Raw genomic sequence first — 18,609 nt, 5'->3', positions numbered from 1 at the left:
GTTACAAAGATGATATTAGAAAGGTGTTATGCAGTCTTCCTTGTACCATCCATACATATTTAATTTTCATTTCTTCTTGGACATGGGGAAGTTGATTTCATTTACCTTCCGTCCCAAATGGTTCTTAAAATGAGTGGCAGTTAGAATTGATCAGGTATAGGACAGACTCAGCAACAATAGCAATTCCTTTCACAAAATCAGTAAATAAGTTGTTTTCAATAATAGAGTCATAGAAAAGTACAGCACAGAATCAGGCCCTTTGGCCCATTCATTCCGTGCTCAACTATTTAAATTCCCTTCGAACTGTACTGGGGGCCATAGCCCTCCAAACCCTTATCATCCATGTACCTATCTAAACTTCTCTTAAACATTGAAACCAAGCTTGCATGCACCACTTGTGCTGGCATTTCGTTCCACATTCTCACAGCCCCCTGAGTGAAGAAGTTTCCCTTCATGTTCCGCTTAAACTTTTCACTTTTCACCTTTCATCTTTAACCCATAACCTGTGGTTGCAGTTGCACCCAACCTCAATGGAAAAACCCAATCTTTCCATATAACTCAGATCCTCCAGACCCGGCAACATCCTTGTAAATTTTCTCTGTACTCTTTCAACCTTATTTACATCTTTCTTGTAGGTAGGTGACCAAAACTGCACACAATACTCCAAATTGGACTTCACCAATGTATTGTAAACTTCAACATAACATCCCATCTCTTGTACTCAATACTTTGATTTATGAAAGCCAATGTGCCTAAACTTTATGACCCTACCTAACTGTGATGCCACTTTCAATGTATTATGGACCTGTATTCCCAGATCCCTTTGTTCCAGCACACTCCTCAGTGTTCTACCGTTCACTGTGTAAGACCTACCCTGGTTGTTCCAACCGAAGTGCAATACCCCTCATTTGTCTGCATTAAATTTCATCTGCCATTTTTTGTCCATTTTCCAGTTGGTCTTGATCCCCCTGCAAGTCATGACAGCCTTCCTCGCTGTCCACTGCACCCCCAATCTTGGTGTCATCCACAAATTTGCTGATCCAGTTAACCACATTATCATCCGGATCATTGATATAGATGACAAACAGCAATGGACCCAGCACAGATTTCTGTGACACTCCACTAGTCATAGGCCTCCAGTCAGAGAGGCAACCATCTACTACCACTCTCTGATTTCTCCTGCAAAGCCAATGTCAAATCCAATTTGCAATCTCATCTTGAAATCTGAACGACTGAACCTTTTTGACCAAACTCCCATTTGACCTTCTCATATCACTTATTAATGTCTATGTAGGCAACATCCACTGCCTTTCCTTCAACAACTTTCCTGGTAACTTCCTTGAAAAACTCTTAAGGTTGGTTAAACATGACTTATCACGCACAAAACTATGTTGACTATCCCTAATCAGTCCCTGTCCATCCAAGTACTTGTATATCTGGTCTCTGAATACCATCCAAAAACTTTCTCACTACTGATGTCAGGCTCGCCAATTAATAATTTCCTGGCTTATTTTTAGTCTGTCTGAAACAATGGAGCAACATCAGCTATCCTCCAATCCTCTAGTATCTTGCTCATGGCTAAGGATATTTTAATTATCTCTGCTCGTGCCCCTGCAATTTCTGCACTTGCCTCCCACAGGAACACATTATTTGGCCCTGGGGATTTTTTTGCCCAAATTTGCCTCGAGACAGCAAACAACCTTCTGTAATCTGTATAGGATCCATGAAGTTGTTGCTGCTTACCCTCGCTTCTATAGACTCTGTCTGTCTCCTGAGTAAAAACAGATGCAAATTGTATTTAAGGTCTCCTCCACCTCTTACGACTCCACACATGGATTACTATTCTGAACTTCCAAAAGACAAATTTTGTCCCTTGCAATCCTTTTGCTTTCAGCGTATCTGTAGAATCCCTCGGATTTTCCTTCACCTTGTCTTCTAGGGGAACCTCATGCCTTCCTTTAGATATCTTGATTTTTTAAGTGTTTTCTTGCATTTCTTATCCTCCTCAAGCACCCAGTTTGTTCCAACCTGCCTATATTTGCCATGCACCTCTTTTTTTTCTTAACCAAGCCCTCAAAATCTTTTCAAAATTAAGATTCCTTTAATCTGTTATCTTTACCTTTTATTCTGAAAGACATACACGCTTTGAGCTCTCAAAATTTCCCTTTTGAAGGCCTCCCACTTAGCAAGTACACTTTTGCTAGAAAGCAGCCTCTCTCCCATTTAGAATCTCAACCTGCAGACCAGACTTTTTTTTGCATACTTACTTTGAAACTAATGGCATTGTGATCACTAGGTGCAAAATCTGTTTTTCCCCTTAGACAAACTTATTTAACCTGCCCTGTCTTATTCCCTAATAGTAGATTCAGTATCCCACACTCTCATTGGGACTTCTATGAAAACCTTCCTGAACACATTTGACAAACTCTATCCCGTCTAATCCTTTTATAGTATGTGTGTCCCAGTCAGTACATGGAAAGTTAAAGTCACCTCCTGTAACAAGCTTATGCTTCTTGCAACTGTGTGCGATCCTTTTACAAATTTGTTCCTCCAAATTCCTAGGACTGTTGAGTGGTCTGTAATATAGCCATATTAACATGGTCATGCCTTCCTTATTACTCAGTTCCACCCATAACACCTCACTAAGACTAAGTTCTCCAGTCTATCCAGACATTTTCCCTGAACAGAAACATCATCCTTCCCACTCAGTCGCATCTAAAGCAACTGAGCCCCAGAGTATTGAGCTGCCGGTCCTGCCCCTTCTGCAACCTAATCTTATTAATGGCTACAATATCATATCAAGTGTTGATCCGTACCTTGAGCTCATCTGCCTTTCTTACAATACTTATTACATTGAAGTATATGCAGCCCGGGATATTAGTTGCACCATGCTCAACCTTTTGGTTCCTGACTTTGTCAGAGTTCTTCACAACATGTCTCCCCAACCTCTCCACTGACTGTTCTGACAGTCTGGTTTCCATCCCCCTGCAACTCTAGTTTAAACCCCACCGTGTAATACTAACAAACTTTCCTTCTAGGATATTAGTCCCCTCCAGTTCAGATGCAAACCAGCTCTTCTGTACAGATCCCACCTTCCTGGGAAGAGAGTCCAATGATCCAAAAATCTTTGCCCTCCCTCCTATAGTAACTCCTTAGCCATGTGTTAAACTGTATAATCTTCCTATTTCTGGCCTCGCTAGCACGTGGCATTGGGTAGCAATCCTGAAATCACAGCCCAGAAGGTCCTGCCCTTTAATTCAGCACCTAACTCCCTGAACTCCCTTTGTATAACCTTGTCTTTCTTCCTACCAATGTCATTGGAATCTACATGAACCACGACCTCTGGCTACTTACTCTCCCACTTATGAATGCTGAGTTCTCATTCTCGTCCACAGAACCTCCTTTCTGTTCCCCCAAACTAACAAATACCCATACCCTATCACCACAGCTTGTCTTTTCTCCTACCTTACCTTCTGAGTCACAGAGTCAAACTCAATGCCAGAGACTTGACAGGTGTGACCTTCCTCTGCTCAGTCATCTCTCTCTCTCCCCCCCCACCAAACAGTATCCAAAATGTTGTTGAGGGGTACTCTGCACTGGCTGTTTAACCCCTTTCTCCTTCCTGACTGTCACTAATTTCCTGTGTCCTGCACCTTGGGTGTAACTACCTCTCTGTATGCCCTATCACTCCCTCAGCCTTCCGAATGATACGGAGTTCATCCTGTCCAGCTCCAGCTCCTTAATGCAGATTGTTAGAAGCTTCAGCTGGATGTACTTCTTGCAGTTTTAGTCGTCAGGGACACTGGAGGTCTCCTTGCCTTCCCACGTCCCGCAAGAGGAGCGGTCAGCTATCCTGTCTGATATCTCCACTGTTCAAAGCAAATATAAAGAAGGAGAAAACATGTATTCTCAGTATGTGAGATAACATCTAATGAAAGATCGTCAACTGCTAATATTAATCTCCTTCACCACAGATGCTACTTCACTTGCAAGAATATTCCCATTGTTTCCCATTATCTTTCATATTTCCAGTATCTGCAGATTTTGGCTTTCTTATCATAAATAAAAGTAGGCTATGCAGTCCTGTGCAAAAGTCTTGGGCACCCTGGATTTTTTAGATAAATTCTGTTTTAGATGTTTATATTTTGTCTTCTCCATTAGTATGATAGTAGAGACAAGAGCAAGTTTTAGATACCCATTCTTTTTTTCCAAAATTTTAATGTTACAGTGAAATTTTTGTATTTTGTTCAAGAAAGTCATATTTAGTAGATCACTTATCAAATAAAAATATGATTACTTTGTTGGTATGTAACTCAGTGCATAATTAAATAAAGATGACAGGTTCTAATGATCAATTATGAGTTGAATGAACTAAACTGGTTAACTGAAACAGGTGTTGGAGGAATCAAACTGGGTGAAGGACAGCTAAAAGGTGAGCATGTGGCCCATGTGACAGTTTAACCTTCAAATCATCAATACTTATACCATGGAAGAGTGAGCATAGCAACAAAAGTTGTCATCCAGTATCAGCAAGGTCTCTTCCCAAGCAGAAATTTTGCGGCAGACAGGAGTTTCAAGATGAGCTATCCAAGCTCTTCTGAAGAAGCACAAAGAAACAGGCAATTGATGAGGACCAGAAGCACAGTGGCCAGCCATGAAAACTGAGTGCAGCAGATGAGAGATACATCAAATTGATTTCCCTTCTAAATCAGAAGATGTCTATCACTGCTATCAACTCTGAACTCACAGAAACCACTAGAACCCAAGTACACCCCTCTACAGTCCAGGGAACTCTTGTCAAAAGTCATCTTCATGGAAAAGTTGCTGCTGAAAAGCCATTCCTCCGAAGTGGAAACAAAGTCAAGAGACTCACCTACCGGGGTGCTGAACAATGGCAGCAAATACTCTGGACTGAATTGTCAAACTTTGAAATTATTGGCTCAAACAGGGGGCCAAAAATTTAACCATAGAAGATCTGGAGAGTGCTACATGGATGAGTGTCTGCAGCCAATAGTGAAGGATGGTGGAGGTTCCCTGCGAGTTTGGGGCTGCAGTTCTGCAAATGGAGTTAATAATCTGGTTAGAATTAATGAAATCCTCAATGTTGATAAGTAAAAGCAGATTCTCATCCGTTGTGTAATAGCATCAGGGAGGTGCCTGATCAGTCCCAGCTTCATTTTACAGCAGAACAATGACCCTAAACACATGACCACGGTCATGATCTATCTTCAGTAAGAAGACCAAAGCAAGGAGCAGGCGGGGAGAGGATGTCTGCAACAGATGGCATGTCCTCCACAGAGCCCTGATCTCAACATCATCAAGGTTGTATGAGATTAGCTGGAGAGACAAGAAAACGAGACAGCCAGAATCTGCCAAAGAACTGTGGCAAGTTCTTCAAAATGCTTGGAATAAACTACCAGCTGATTTTCTCATAAAACTGCATAACAGTGTAGCTGAGAGAATTTTAGAGACAAAGGATGGTCACAACAAATATTGATATTTATTTTTTTACTATTTACTGCTCTTTATAGTAAATTTTTTGATGTTCAGAAACTTCCATTATTTTTGAAAATTTCCTAGAATTTTTTTTTGACTTTTGCACAGTACTCTATACAGTCATTCAAGTGAGCTCTGCAATTTAATAACATCTTCACTAAGCCAAGATCTCATCCATTTTATTAGTCAAAACACCATTTCTCTTGAGTGTCCTTAAATCCATGGTTCTAGCCCTCTAATATACTCAGTTTTACATTGAGAATTTCATTAGGCCACAAGACATGGAAGCAGAGTCAGACCATAGTCTGCTCCACCATTTCATTATGGCTGATTTATTATCCCCTTCAACCCCATTTTCCTGTCTTCTCCCTCTAACCTTTGATGACATTACTAATCAAAAACCTATCAAACTCCACCTAATGAATTGACCCACAGCCATTTGTGGCAATGAATTCTATTGACTCACCACACTCTGGATAAAGAAAATCCTCCTCATTTCTGTTCTAAAGGAATGGAAGTTACATTTCTGTAAAATTTCTCCTTGTCTTGAGTTGTAAAGAACCAACCTTTTAGCTGAATTTATTTCCCATAAAGATCTCTCCATTGTAGTTCTGTAACCTTTTGGCTTTTGTTCTTTCAATCTCTGTCTTCTGTGTTTCGCTGTGATCAACTGTCCTCCTCAGGAACTTAGTGGGGGGAAATAAACTGTTGATATTTCAGATCAAAACCCTGCATCAGGATTTATTCCCATATCTGTAGTGTCTTGTGTTGGCAGAATCATTCTGTTACCGAGATTCCAAGACTAACGTGTCTTCTTGTTTAGAGACCAAAATTGTGCACGGTGTTTTTATATGTGATCTCTTCAAATCTTTTGCCATCTCAGGGCTACCTTAACTTTGTTCTCCAACCCCTTTGTGATTTACCTCAGCATTTAAGACCCAGTGGGTCAGATTTTTTTTTGTGGTTAACACTTAATTATCCTTTGAACTCAGGCTATGGAAAGTGGAACCTGGACACAAACCATTTGGCAGTTAGATCATCTTTCATCTACCTCCAGCCTTTTTCTTAACGAGTTTGTACGTTGTCCCTGAAACTATGGTGGTTTCCTCCCACATTGCTAAGATATACTTTTAGGATTATTGAGTTGTGGATATTCTCTGTTGGCACTGGAAAGCATAGTGACACTTGAGGGCTGCTCCCATCACATCAAGTTCAGGCTTAGTCATAGTCATACTTTATTGATCCCGGGGGAAATTGGTTTTCATTACAGTTGCACCATTAACTAATAAATAGTAATAGAACCATAAATAGTTAAATAGTAATATGTAAATTATGCCGGTAAATTATGAAGTAAGTCCAGGACCAGCCTATTGGCTCAGGGTGTCTGACCTTCCAAGGGAGGAGTTGTAAAGTTTGATGGCCACAGGCAGGAATGACTTCCTATGACGCTCTGTGTTGCATCTTGGTGGAATGAGTCTCTGGCTGAATGTACTCCTGTGCCCACCCAGTACATTATGTAGTGGATGGGAGACATTGACCAAGATGGCATGCAACTTAGCCACCACCGTGAAAGAGTCCAGTTCCATCCCCACAACATCACTGGCCTTACGAATGACCCACAACATCACTGGCCTTACAAAGGTTTGATTACCTTTGAATACAGCCAAATGAAACAGTTCCTCCATGGCCAAGGTGCAAAACACAGTACCATCAATCATGTGCATGACATAACACATCTGTCTGTCTATCAATATCGCAGTCCATCCTCGGACTGTTGGTCATTGATGCAAACTGTACATTTCTCTGTATGTTTTGATGTATGTGTGACAAATAAAGCTAATCTCTCTTATTCTGAAAGTTATATTTTCTTGGTCTGGTTTATGTGGCCCGGAGTGCCACATTTTCTTGGAGTAAAGAAGTTTCTCCTGGATTGTTTCTCTTCTGAAATCATTTGTGACAATCACCAGTATCATTAGTGACAATGCAGTTCTGATTTTGTCTGTAAATGGAAATATCTCTCTCTTTATGGAACTCTTTAATAACTTAAAAGACCACTTAGAAATTTATGTTCCCAGTGTTGAAGTGGGAGCCTGGAATACAGACACACAGATCCTGTTGATATTAACATTGATAACCTGCAGACACTGGTTGATGAATCAAATCCACAGCAATTGCCAAAATGGTTAGAAAGCATCCCTTTCTACAGTAAAGCTTCTTGTGTTGTGAGAATTTGCTTCTCTTAACAGAATCAACTCATGTTATCCTTTCAGTCAGTCAGCCAGCCAGCATGAAGTTATCAGGAGAATTTATATTCTGCTGTGATTCTAAAAGGAAGTTAACTGAAAGGAGTTCAGTCCAAATCAGATTATCACATATTTGCTCAGTTCAAGAAAGTGACTGTTAAATTGAATATATATACAAGGTCTCAACCTAAAATACCGTCTCTTTTATTCTTCTCCATGGAAGCTGCCTGACCTGCTGAGTTAAGCAACACTAACCAACATTTTGTGTGTGTAACTTTGGATTTCCTGCATCTGCAGAATTGCGTGTTTATAATAACCTCACATTATTGTTCACATTTTCCAGTTTAAAGCTGTGTGATTTTAATTATCAAAATGGGTATAATGATCAAAATATGGGCCTTTAGATTTAACTGCAGCATTATTTCTTCACAACTCTGACGTAACCTTTAAAAACTTGATTGCTGACATTGGATTGATATTTCTGTTTTGCTGAATATACTGGTTATTTCTGTATCCGATCTTGTGATTGTGTTAATCTTTTAATTTTAAAGCTCTGACTTGCAGTTCACAATTGCTAAGATTTTCATGTTTCTTTGAACAGGTTAATGTTTAGGTTGTTGTTCTTAAGAATCTTTTGAAAATTAGATGATTAGCATCAAGGTCAATAATGGATATCCTCAGTGTTGCTGAGTTCAGCAACACTTAACCAACATTTTGTGTGTGTTATTTTGGATTTCCAGCATCTGCTCTGCACCAGTGTACAGGATATAACCTAATCTGAGGGATGGAGAAAATTTTCTTAAGCCACCTAGGCTCAAGGAATTGATGGATTTGTAGCTAAATTTGTGGATGAAGCTTTGGTAGGCAGAGGGGCTGGTGGTGTTGAGGAAGCAGGGAAACTGCAGAAGAATTTAGATAGATTAGGAGAATGGGCCAAGTCACTGAGTACATTTAGAGGTTGGCAGGTTCTTGATTAATCACTGCAGCAAAGGGGAGAAAGCAGAAGAATGGGGTGGAGAGAGAAAAGAAGTCAACCATGATGGAATGGCAGAGCAGGCTCAGTGGGCCAAGTGGCCTTATTCTGCTCCTATGTCTTAGGGACAGCTTGTATTATCAGGTTCAAAGACTGCTAACCCATTATTATACGACCACTGAACTTGTATAATAAGATGCTCTTATCCTGTTCATCTACCTCATTATGGTTTGCACCTTATTATCTGCCTGCATCTCATTTCTCTGTAGCAGTTTATTCTGCATTCTGTTAATATTTCACCTTGTATTATTTCAATGTATTAATCTGTATGGATGACGTGCAAAATGAGGTTTTCCACTGTGTGTCATTAAGTATGAGAATTATAAACCAGTTATAAACCAGCGATATTAAACTTGATTCTGATTCATTTTACCAAACAATTGTCTTTCAGAGGCAAGAAAGGAAAGCTGATCGGTCATTGCTGGAGATGGAGAAAAGGGTAAGCTTCAGTTAAATGTACTACATTCATAATGAAGATCTGTTAGAGTATAAGTGATAATTAAAACAAAATTAACTTGTGAAGCTATTTTTATTAATTTTGTTACGTATTAAATTGGACAGCAATGTTTTAGCAACTATTTGAGTTTCTGAATAAGTATCCAATTTGGAAACTCTTCTGGCCAAATAGCTAAAATACTTCACCTGATTGTTTTAAGCAAATCCAAAACAGCCCAAACCCTGTACTTCTATCATTGTTTTTCTTTTATGTACAAGACTGCTGTAAATCCTCATCGGATCTTGGGCTGATTAAACACCATGTCATTCAACACTAAAACTTGAATTTGAACTGAAGTTTAAAAACCTAAAATAAAAATGGAGACTGCTGAAAATACTCAGCAGGTCAACCAGTGTGCACATAGTAAAAGGGAATGGCATGGTAGTGTAGCGGTCGGTATACACTCTATAGTGCCAGCGATCAGTGATTGGGGTTCACTTCCACTGCTGCCTGTAAGGAGTTGTATATTTTCCCTGTGACCACATAGGTTTCCTCCACATTGACGCAAACTGTGTATTTCACTGTATATTTCAATATTCATGTAACAATAAAGCTAATCTTTATTCTTAGAATTACATTTCAGGTCAATGGCCTATAAGAGTTTTTAAGCATTCTTTTTATTGTGTTTTTTAGCTCCTTGAATAATAAGAAATAGCATAAGCCATGTGACAATATTTTCAAGAAAGAGTTAACATCAATTCAATGACAGATGACCAAATGTTTGGTCAGAAATCTTAAGCAGTATTTTAAAGGACAGAAGAGAGTCGACATTCCAAATTACCCCCTGTAATTAGTTCAACACATCCAAGTTCAGAGAACCACCACATGAACATCATACATACATCTGAGGAACTGAAATGAATAATTCTTTTCAGGAAGGATTATGAGGGTGTTATATTTCTGAAAGAGGCTTGAGAAATAAAAGGCTCAGAGTGACAATTTTCCATTATTCATCAGGAAAGAAGAGCGCTGGAGAGGAAAATCGCTGAAATGGAGGAGGAGCTCAAGGTAAAGATCACTCCAGTGTTGTACAGATCTCTGGTTATAAAACTCCATTTAAATGGCAAAACCTATTTTTAAAATGTTGGCATTCTTTTCAGAACAAGTAAAGTTGCTATTTTTACCTTAACTTTTGATGTGTAATGGTGCAGTAAATTGTTAGTGACTGCACACAAATAAAATTCAAGTGTTTAGATTAGTAAATGTTTTGCGAATGATTCATAGTGGAGTAACATTAGGGAATTTTTGCTAATAAGCTCAGACTGCAAAGATCTAACTTAATTTGATGTGGAAGAACTCAGGCTTTAATAACCATTTGCAGATAAATTACTTAAGTTGAAAAAATAATTCCTAGTTTAGGTACAATAATATGCCACATGAATTTGTATTAATATGTCTGATATTGGAAAAGGAATTATATAATTGTTTTGACAAAATCTAAAGGCCCTGTTTTTTTTTCCCTTGGTCCAGTTGCACACTTGGCACAGACATGCCTTAAAATCAAATGAGCATATTTGTATAATTATGTTAAAGATTTCCCTTTCAGTGGGTAAATTGGGGGAGTGATTTACTTATGCATAATGCAGTATTAAGTAGGGGTATGATTTCCTTGCATGTGGTGTCCATGAACTGAGCCAGCTTCATCCTGGGCACTAGCCTTTCCACCATTAAAACATATCTTCAGAAGGTGATGCCTCAAAAAAAAGGCATCCATCATTAAAGAGCATTTTGAAGGACAGAAGAGTGGACATTACAAATTATCCCTTGTAATCAGTTCAACACATCCAAGTTCAGAGAATCAGCACAAGAACAACATGCCTCATCACCCAGGACATGCCTTCTTCTCATTGCTACCATCGAGGAGGTGGTACAGGAGCCTGAAGACACACACTCAATGTTTTAGGAACAGCTTCTTATCCTCTGCCATCAGATTTTTGAATGGGCAATTAACCCATGTACTCTGCCTCATTATTGTTTCTTTTTTTGCTCTCTTATTGCACTTCCTTAATTTTAAAATATATTTCTTATTGTAATTTATAGTTTTTATTATGCATGACTATATACTGCTGCAAAACAACGAATTTTGTGATATATGCTAGAGATTCTGATGACTAGATCATCTTGCATTGACTATACCATGTTATGGTACAATTCTGACTTGAATTCCATCATCTTCCTTGATGGTACAGGGCTCTATTAAAAATATTTTATGTTTTGATGATTGTTCAGTTTTAATGTTACTCTTCTTTGTCATCCTGTGAAACCATGGTCTTTATTTGCATTTTAAGTCTTGTTCTGCATTTTTGACTCTATTTGGGAGGAGAAGTGATTTTACATATGCATCTAATTCGTAAATTCTCAGTTGGATATAGGTTGGGATTGAGGAATCTCTTGTAGAGTGTTCAGGGATACTGCTACTCTGCTTCAAGCAGCATGTCTATATGCCTTCTCTTATTTACAGGATCTCAATTGATTTAGCAATCTTTATTTTATCACTGCCTTCATTGGATATCATGTTTAGATTTTCCAACAAGTGTTTCTGTCCTTTGAGTAGATGGTAGCAGTTGTTTGCTTGTGGATATGTCACTGACATGCATTCTGTTCTTGAGGACAAGTTGTAAAGATGTAAACTTTTACTGGTCTGCTCAGTTCTTTATTCAAAAACTCCCTATCTGACAACATTAAAACTCCAAGATACTTCCAGTGTTCAGTGGTTCTGATGAGGTTGTGTCTGCTGATTTAGACTTTTCAGCAAGCGAAACACAGTTTTCCAGCATTTGATGAGTTGTTCTCTCGTTGAATCTTGTTTTCCAGTGAGATTCCTCATTCTGTCATCACAGACCACTCATGCTTGTAATCTCACAGGATCTTTCTTCATCTCGGGAATCAGTGTAGAGACCAAGGTTGAAATATCCTTACCTGGGTGTAGATCTCAGAACTGGACAATGCTCCATGTTTGTTCTTAAAAGTCCTATGTAATTTCAGCAAGGCTTTTGTACTCCTATTCCTCCTCAGTGAAGTATAGAATTCTATTTGTCTTCCTTTTACTCATGTATTTTCATTGAGTTCTTTTCGTGTTTGTGCCAACTATTCATCACAATCTTTAATCAGTCAGCTTAGCTGTAATCACTTGTCCATGTGATTAGGGTTTGCTGCTGATGCACCCCTATGTGAAAATGGAAGTTGGTCATTCATTCCTTTAGAATATACACTCAGTGACCACTTTATTAGGTACAGGAGCAGAACGTGTTGTTCATTCAGAGATGTTCTTCTGCACACCACTATTGTAACACGTGATTATTTGACTTGCTGTCACCTTCCTGTCAGCTTGAGCTAGTCTGGCCATCCTCCCCCAGCCTCTGTCATTAACAAGGTCACAGAACTGCCACTCACTGGATGTTTTTATATTTTTTGCACATTCTCTGTAAACTGACTTGTGTATGAAAATCCGAGGAGATCAGTTTTTGAGATGCTCAAACCATCCTGTTTGGCATCAACAATCATTCCATGGTCAAAGTGACTTAGATCACATTTCTTCCCCAGTCCGATGTTTTGTCTGGGAAACAAGTCTTGCAGACATGAACCTTTTAGCAGGTCTGATAGCTTTTGTGAATTGAATTGCTGCCACATGATTGGCTGATTAGATGGTAGGTACATTTGCTCATTAATGCAAATAAAATGGCCATTGAGAATAGAACAGTACAGATTCAGATTCATCACATGTTCATCAAAGCAGACAGTGAAATTCATTATTTACATGAACAACCAACACAACCCAAGGATGTGCTGGAGGCAGCCAGCAAATGTTGCTAAACATTCCGGCATCAACATAGCATGCCCATAATGTACCGTAGAACAACACAAGCAACAATGGCAGCAGAATAACAAAACAGCAACAGCAAAATAAGCCCCTTTTCCTCACTCCCATCCACTCACGCACAGTCATCATCCTCAAACCCCAGGACAGGTCGCCTCCGGTGTCCTTAGCTCTCAGACTTGCAGTCACAAACTTGTCTTCTGGCTTTAGTTATGAATCCTGATTGCAGTGTACCAATCTGGAAGAGGAGAAGATACAATGGAATGTTAAAAATACCCTAATCGTGATCATCTCACTGCTGATAGTTAAGATCTTTTTGGCCAGCACAAGAACAGGCCCTTCAACCCATCATGCACTGAGCATGATTCCAAACATGCTGTCTGCTCGCACAGCCTCCATTTACCTCCGTTCCCTACCTCTTCAGCTATCTTTCTGAATACTACAACGTTTTGTTTCTGCCATGTTCCAGGAACCTACTCCTGTATTAAAAGAAAAATTTACCTTGCAAGTCTCCTTTAAACTTCGCTCCTCACCCCCTAAGTGCATTCCCTGTAACTGTGAACCTGAACATAATGAATATAAACACACAAGATTAGCTTATATAAATCATTTCAGTTTTAATTTGACTCTTGAGGGGACAATCTTGTCGTTATTATTATCATAGCAATTATAATGACATACAGAAACCCTCACAGCGATAAATCTTTCAATAGTATTTTTGTCAGTTCACTACAAGTAAGTAGTGGATTAGTGTGGTTGGTTTAACATGACTATTTTCTCAAACTATATCTAATTGATAGCCTTACAATAATCTTCCATAACAGACACATTGCACGTTGTTTGTCAGTCTTTGTTTATAGTTTTTCAGAAATTCTATCGTATTTCAATTTTCTGTTAAGTGCCTGCAAGAAAATTAAACTCAAGGTAGTATATAGTAACATATACGTACTTTGATAATAAGTTTACTTTGATCTTTGAGGATATCAGAGTTTGATATGATTTAAAATTGAGCTAATCCAAATGAAAATCTAACTTTTGCTGCTTCTTTAAATCCTCTGCCATCAGCATCTTCTGGCAAGGTAAGGGTGTGGTTATCATTACTGAAGCCAGAATCACCAAAAGAAAATTACCACTACAAAAACCATTAGACATGTGGTTTTCTGAAATCTCTCTCCGTCCTTTAACACTTGAGTTCTTGCCTGGATCACTTTGCTTGCATTAGTTCTGGAGAAGCTTTGCAGCCCTCAGGGCAGTTATTTTTTTCACACTTCAATGTTGTATTGCTGCTATCAATCACCTCTCCCAGAATCTTAGTGATTGGAGTAACAACGATGTTGAAACAACATCATCATTTCTCCTAAGCCTTGCACCTTCTGAATTTGATTACCTGCTCTTTCTTCATTGTTTTCAGCCTGCATTTGCCCACCTATCTCAGACACTATCTTCATCAGCAGAGCAGCAGTTCTAACAGGCCCACCATTTTAAGATGCTAACGCAAGACCCATAAACCTGGCTTATCTTTAAACCTTGAAGTCAAAAATATCTCATAAGAGGTATCATGCGTTGGCTGTATTGTACAGTAATTTTGTTGAATATTGGTGGTCTTGAATTATTAACATCTTCCCTCCCAATATTAATAGATGCAGAATTGAGACCCAGTTTGAAGATCACTTTTGACAATTGTATGGACTCATTGTTCAGGCTGAAAATGCCTTGATTGGAATGGATATGTCCACCATACATAGACTCTTGAAAAGGCTGTGGAGCAACTTATTTTCAGTGGCAGTGTAATTTGTCCTTGTCTATGCATCAGCAGCTTGAGTAAAGTCAAGAACAATATCCCAATACAGACAAAAATTTGATGGAACTTAGCAGGTCAAGCAGCATCTGTGGAGGGGAATAAATAGTCGATATTTCAGGCCAAGACCTGTCATTCGGACAGGAAAGGAAAGGAGAAGAACCTCTGGATTTCCAGCATCTGCAGAATCTGTTGTGTTTATCCCATTACACATCAGTACAGGATATACAGAAGGACCAATTCACACAAGTACTCAAGATTTCCAGCATCTGCAGAACCTCTTGTAAGCTATCTTGGGTGGTTTAAGATGTTGCATTGAAATGAATTCCAAGAAACATTCTGAAGGTCTGAAAGAGCTGAAGACAGATGGGCGTAAAAAAAAAACAAATTATTGAGCCTGGGGTCAACGATGCTGAAGGGATGATGGCAAATGGATGAGTGAATCATCACATCTTGAAGCTGGAGAAAGTTACAGATCCCTGGAGGCATTTGAAACCAAGGTTATAATTTTCATAGATTCAGAGTATGGGAACAAGCTGTCTTGATCATGCCAACTAAGATTCCCATTCAAACTAGTCTCCTATTGGCCCATGTCCCTATTAATCTTTCCTCTCCATGTACCTGTCCAACTGTCTTTTTAAATGCTGCTGTTGTACTTGCCTTAACAACTTGCTCTGGAGGCTTGTTCCGTATACCAACCGCCACTTGCATGAAGAAGTTGCCCCTCGGGTCCTTTATAAATCTTGCCCCAGTCACCCTAAACATATGCCCTCCAGTTCTTGATTACCCGACACCAGAAAAGAGACTGTATTCACCCCATGTTCCTCATGATTTTCTATACGTCTATAAGGTCATCCCTCAGTTTCCAACATTCCATGGAAAAAAGGTCCCAACCTGCTTGACTTCTGTCCCATAACTTGGCCCTTTGTATCCCAGTAACATCCTTGTACATCTCCCTGACACCCTTCACCTGTCCAGTGCCCTAATCAAGCAGGGTGCACCAAATGATTTCAACTATTGTACAAGCAACACACACAAAATGCTGGAGGAACTGAGCAGACCAGGCAGCATCTATGGAAAAGAGTACAGTTGACATTACGAGCTGATACCTTTCATCAGGGCATATTTCAAAGTTGCTGATTTCTGCTATTTTGCCTGTTAAATGCCTTGCCCTGTCCCTCCCCTTTGACCCCTAAATGCTGGCAGTAATTTCTTGGCTTTTATCCACTCCTGTGTCATCATTTAAGTTTGGTGGAATGGGCATATGCATTCAATTTGACCTGAAAGCTAGATATTATATTGTCATTGTACCTTTTGGGAAATCAAAAATTTTGTTGCTACTGAAGTTCAGTCATAAATTCACAGCCCAGATGTCGATGGAAATTTTCTAATCATAATTCATATCAAAATGGATAGATATTGAGTACCAGAAAATAGATGTTGTAATAATACAAGTTTGAGTTACTTTACTCGATGCTTCTTTATGAAGAGAATCCTAAGGCCTGTGTCATTGTACCAAGTGGAAAATGGGCACTGAATTATCATTTTATTAACTTTTTTCTTGTGCGTGCTTCTCATTCTGCTTTCCAATTCTGTTTCTTGTTGTGTTTTGATCCCTGCAGAACCCGCAGCAAGTAAATCAGATTCAGACTCTGAGGCAGTTAAATGAGCGACTACTGGCTGAGAATAGGGCTCTGACCAGAGTGGTCATCAAGCTTTCTGAATCCTATAGGCAGCTGCAGGCTGTGGATTTGTAGCATCTTTTCTTTTCTTCATTGCTACTGCCCTTCGCAGCCAGGCAGGTGTTAAACTTTGGTTAGCTTTCTAGTCCCATTTTCGCTCTTGTTTTGGGCGAGAACTGCTTTTTTTTTGCTAAATTGCTTCATCTAAAACTGTGGAATGCAAATGTCTCGCTTTTTTTTTTGTTTCAGAGTTGGGCAGTTCTACGTGACTTGTACGTATTTGTGCTGCTGCTAATGTGATTTCCCCTTTGTCACTGTGCTCCAGTGTTCTGTTGTGAGAAATTTCTCCAGTGTTACAGTATATAAGTAGGCGACGTCTGGTTGAACGGAGCCTGCAAACTTGCAAAGAATCAGTCTGGTGTTGCGTTAATCAGAAGATGGTTGTTAACCACAGCCAATACAAACTGCATGGCTTTTTAACTGCACTTGGGATTGGTGTGAACACTTAAACTCTGCTGCTTGGCTTTCCTGTCAGTTCACTTATAGCTAAAATGATTCATGAACCTCCTTGTTACTCCTTTTTTTGCACTGTTTATTTGTGTAGTTGATAGTAATTCTGTCTTTGCACTGTACTACTGCTGAACATATTTCACATCATAAGTTAGTGATGATAAACCTAATTCTGATGGTACAGAAATACAATAAAACTCCTATAATGTGATCCACTTACATGGAACAGTACAGACTCTTGGGGCCCATGATTTTGTGCCGACCTTCTAACCTACTCTAAGGTCAATCTAAAACATCCCTCCTACGTAGCCCTCCAACTTTTCTATCATCCATATGCCCATCTAAGGATGATAGGCATCATAGGCCCATCTTAAGTGCCCCTAATATATCCGCCTCTATGACCCTCCCTGGCCGGGTGTTCCACACACTCACCACTCTATGTAAAGAATTTACCTCTGATATCACCCCCATCCTGCCTTATTCTTTCCTCCAATCACCTTAAAATTCTGTCCCCTTGCATTAACCTTTTCCACTTAGGGGTAAAATGTCTCTGGCTGGCCACTCATTCTGTGCCTCTTATCATCTTGTGCATCTCCATCAAGTCACCTCTCATCTCAATTGTTGGAATTCAGTTGAGGGCACGATGATAGTGTAGTGGTTAGTGCGACACTATTACAGCTCAGGGAGTTCAATCCACTGTCCTCTCTAACAAGTTTGTACTTCCCATGAGCACATGGTTTTCCTCTGGGTGTTCCAGTTTTCTCCCACAGCCCAAGATATGCCAGTTAACAGGTTAATTGGTCATTGTAAGTTGTCCTGTGATTAGGCTAGGGTTAATCAGGGGTGGGTGGACAGAGTGGCGCAACCTCTAAACAGATAAATAAATTCCCTATGCTTCAACACCTAGTTCACTGGGCCATGTCACTTGTGCGTGCTTGTGCACACACACACATTACCATGTTACACGTGTACACGTTTCCTTCAGTTGTTGCGCTTCTTTTAAACTTGGAAATGTACAATAGTGAATGAAGAATGTATTAATGTGAGTAAAAGCCAATAATGGCAAAAGTATGCCATTTGTTACAGGGGTTGGCACAACATCAGAGGACCTGTACTGTTCTAAGTTCTACATTCTCTGTGCCTTGAATTTGCTCCTGGAGCACCAGAAGGATTAAAATCTTCTCTGAGAAGGAAACTACATTTATATGTCATCCTCTTTTTTTTCTTTACAAACTAATGGTGGGGCGACCATCTGCAAGCCATAAAACATGCATGGGGGGGGGGTAAGAGTGAGTTAACTGTTAGGGTTAATAATGTTTCATCAGATCCAGGAAAGCTTAAATGTTGAGGTGTGTTTTAATTGCAGAGAAAGTAGAAGGGTAGGGAGAGCAAAGAATATTTGTGAAAGAGAGGAATTCTCTGATACAAATACTGGTAATGAGAGAAGCAATCGAGTTTTTCACCTGTATCACACTACTTGTTTGTGTGTCAATAGACTTGAGAACACAAGTGGTTCTTCGCATATTGAATATCC

At 39.5% G+C, this 18,609-nt stretch overlaps 1 protein-coding gene across 7 annotated transcripts in view; it reads left to right on the top strand.

The window, feature by feature from the left end:
* Window positions 1–18,609, top strand: part of ppp1r12a (protein phosphatase 1, regulatory subunit 12A) — a 250,859-nt gene that overhangs the window by 218,763 nt on the left and 13,487 nt on the right. For 5 of the 7 annotated variants that reach the window (XM_063058433.1, XM_063058430.1, XM_063058427.1 and 2 more), the window contains 3 exons: window positions 9,164–9,211; window positions 10,226–10,276; window positions 16,506–16,681. In XM_063058433.1, the coding sequence (XP_062914503.1) occupies window positions 9,164–9,211; window positions 10,226–10,276; window positions 16,506–16,640 (234 nt within the window). In that variant the 3' untranslated portion in view covers window positions 16,641–16,681. The remainder of the gene's footprint in view (window positions 1–9,163; window positions 9,212–10,225; window positions 10,277–16,505; window positions 16,682–18,609) is intronic. The other 2 variants (XM_063058428.1, XM_063058432.1) reach the window with 1 other exon arrangement.

The sequence above is a fragment of the Mobula hypostoma genome, chromosome 9 (assembly GCF_963921235.1).
Source record: "Mobula hypostoma chromosome 9, sMobHyp1.1, whole genome shotgun sequence".
Classification (NCBI taxonomy): domain Eukaryota; kingdom Metazoa; phylum Chordata; class Chondrichthyes; order Myliobatiformes; family Myliobatidae; genus Mobula; species Mobula hypostoma.
The sequence above is the reverse complement of the archived record's forward strand: the minus strand, read 5'-3'. Positions and strand labels throughout refer to the sequence as shown.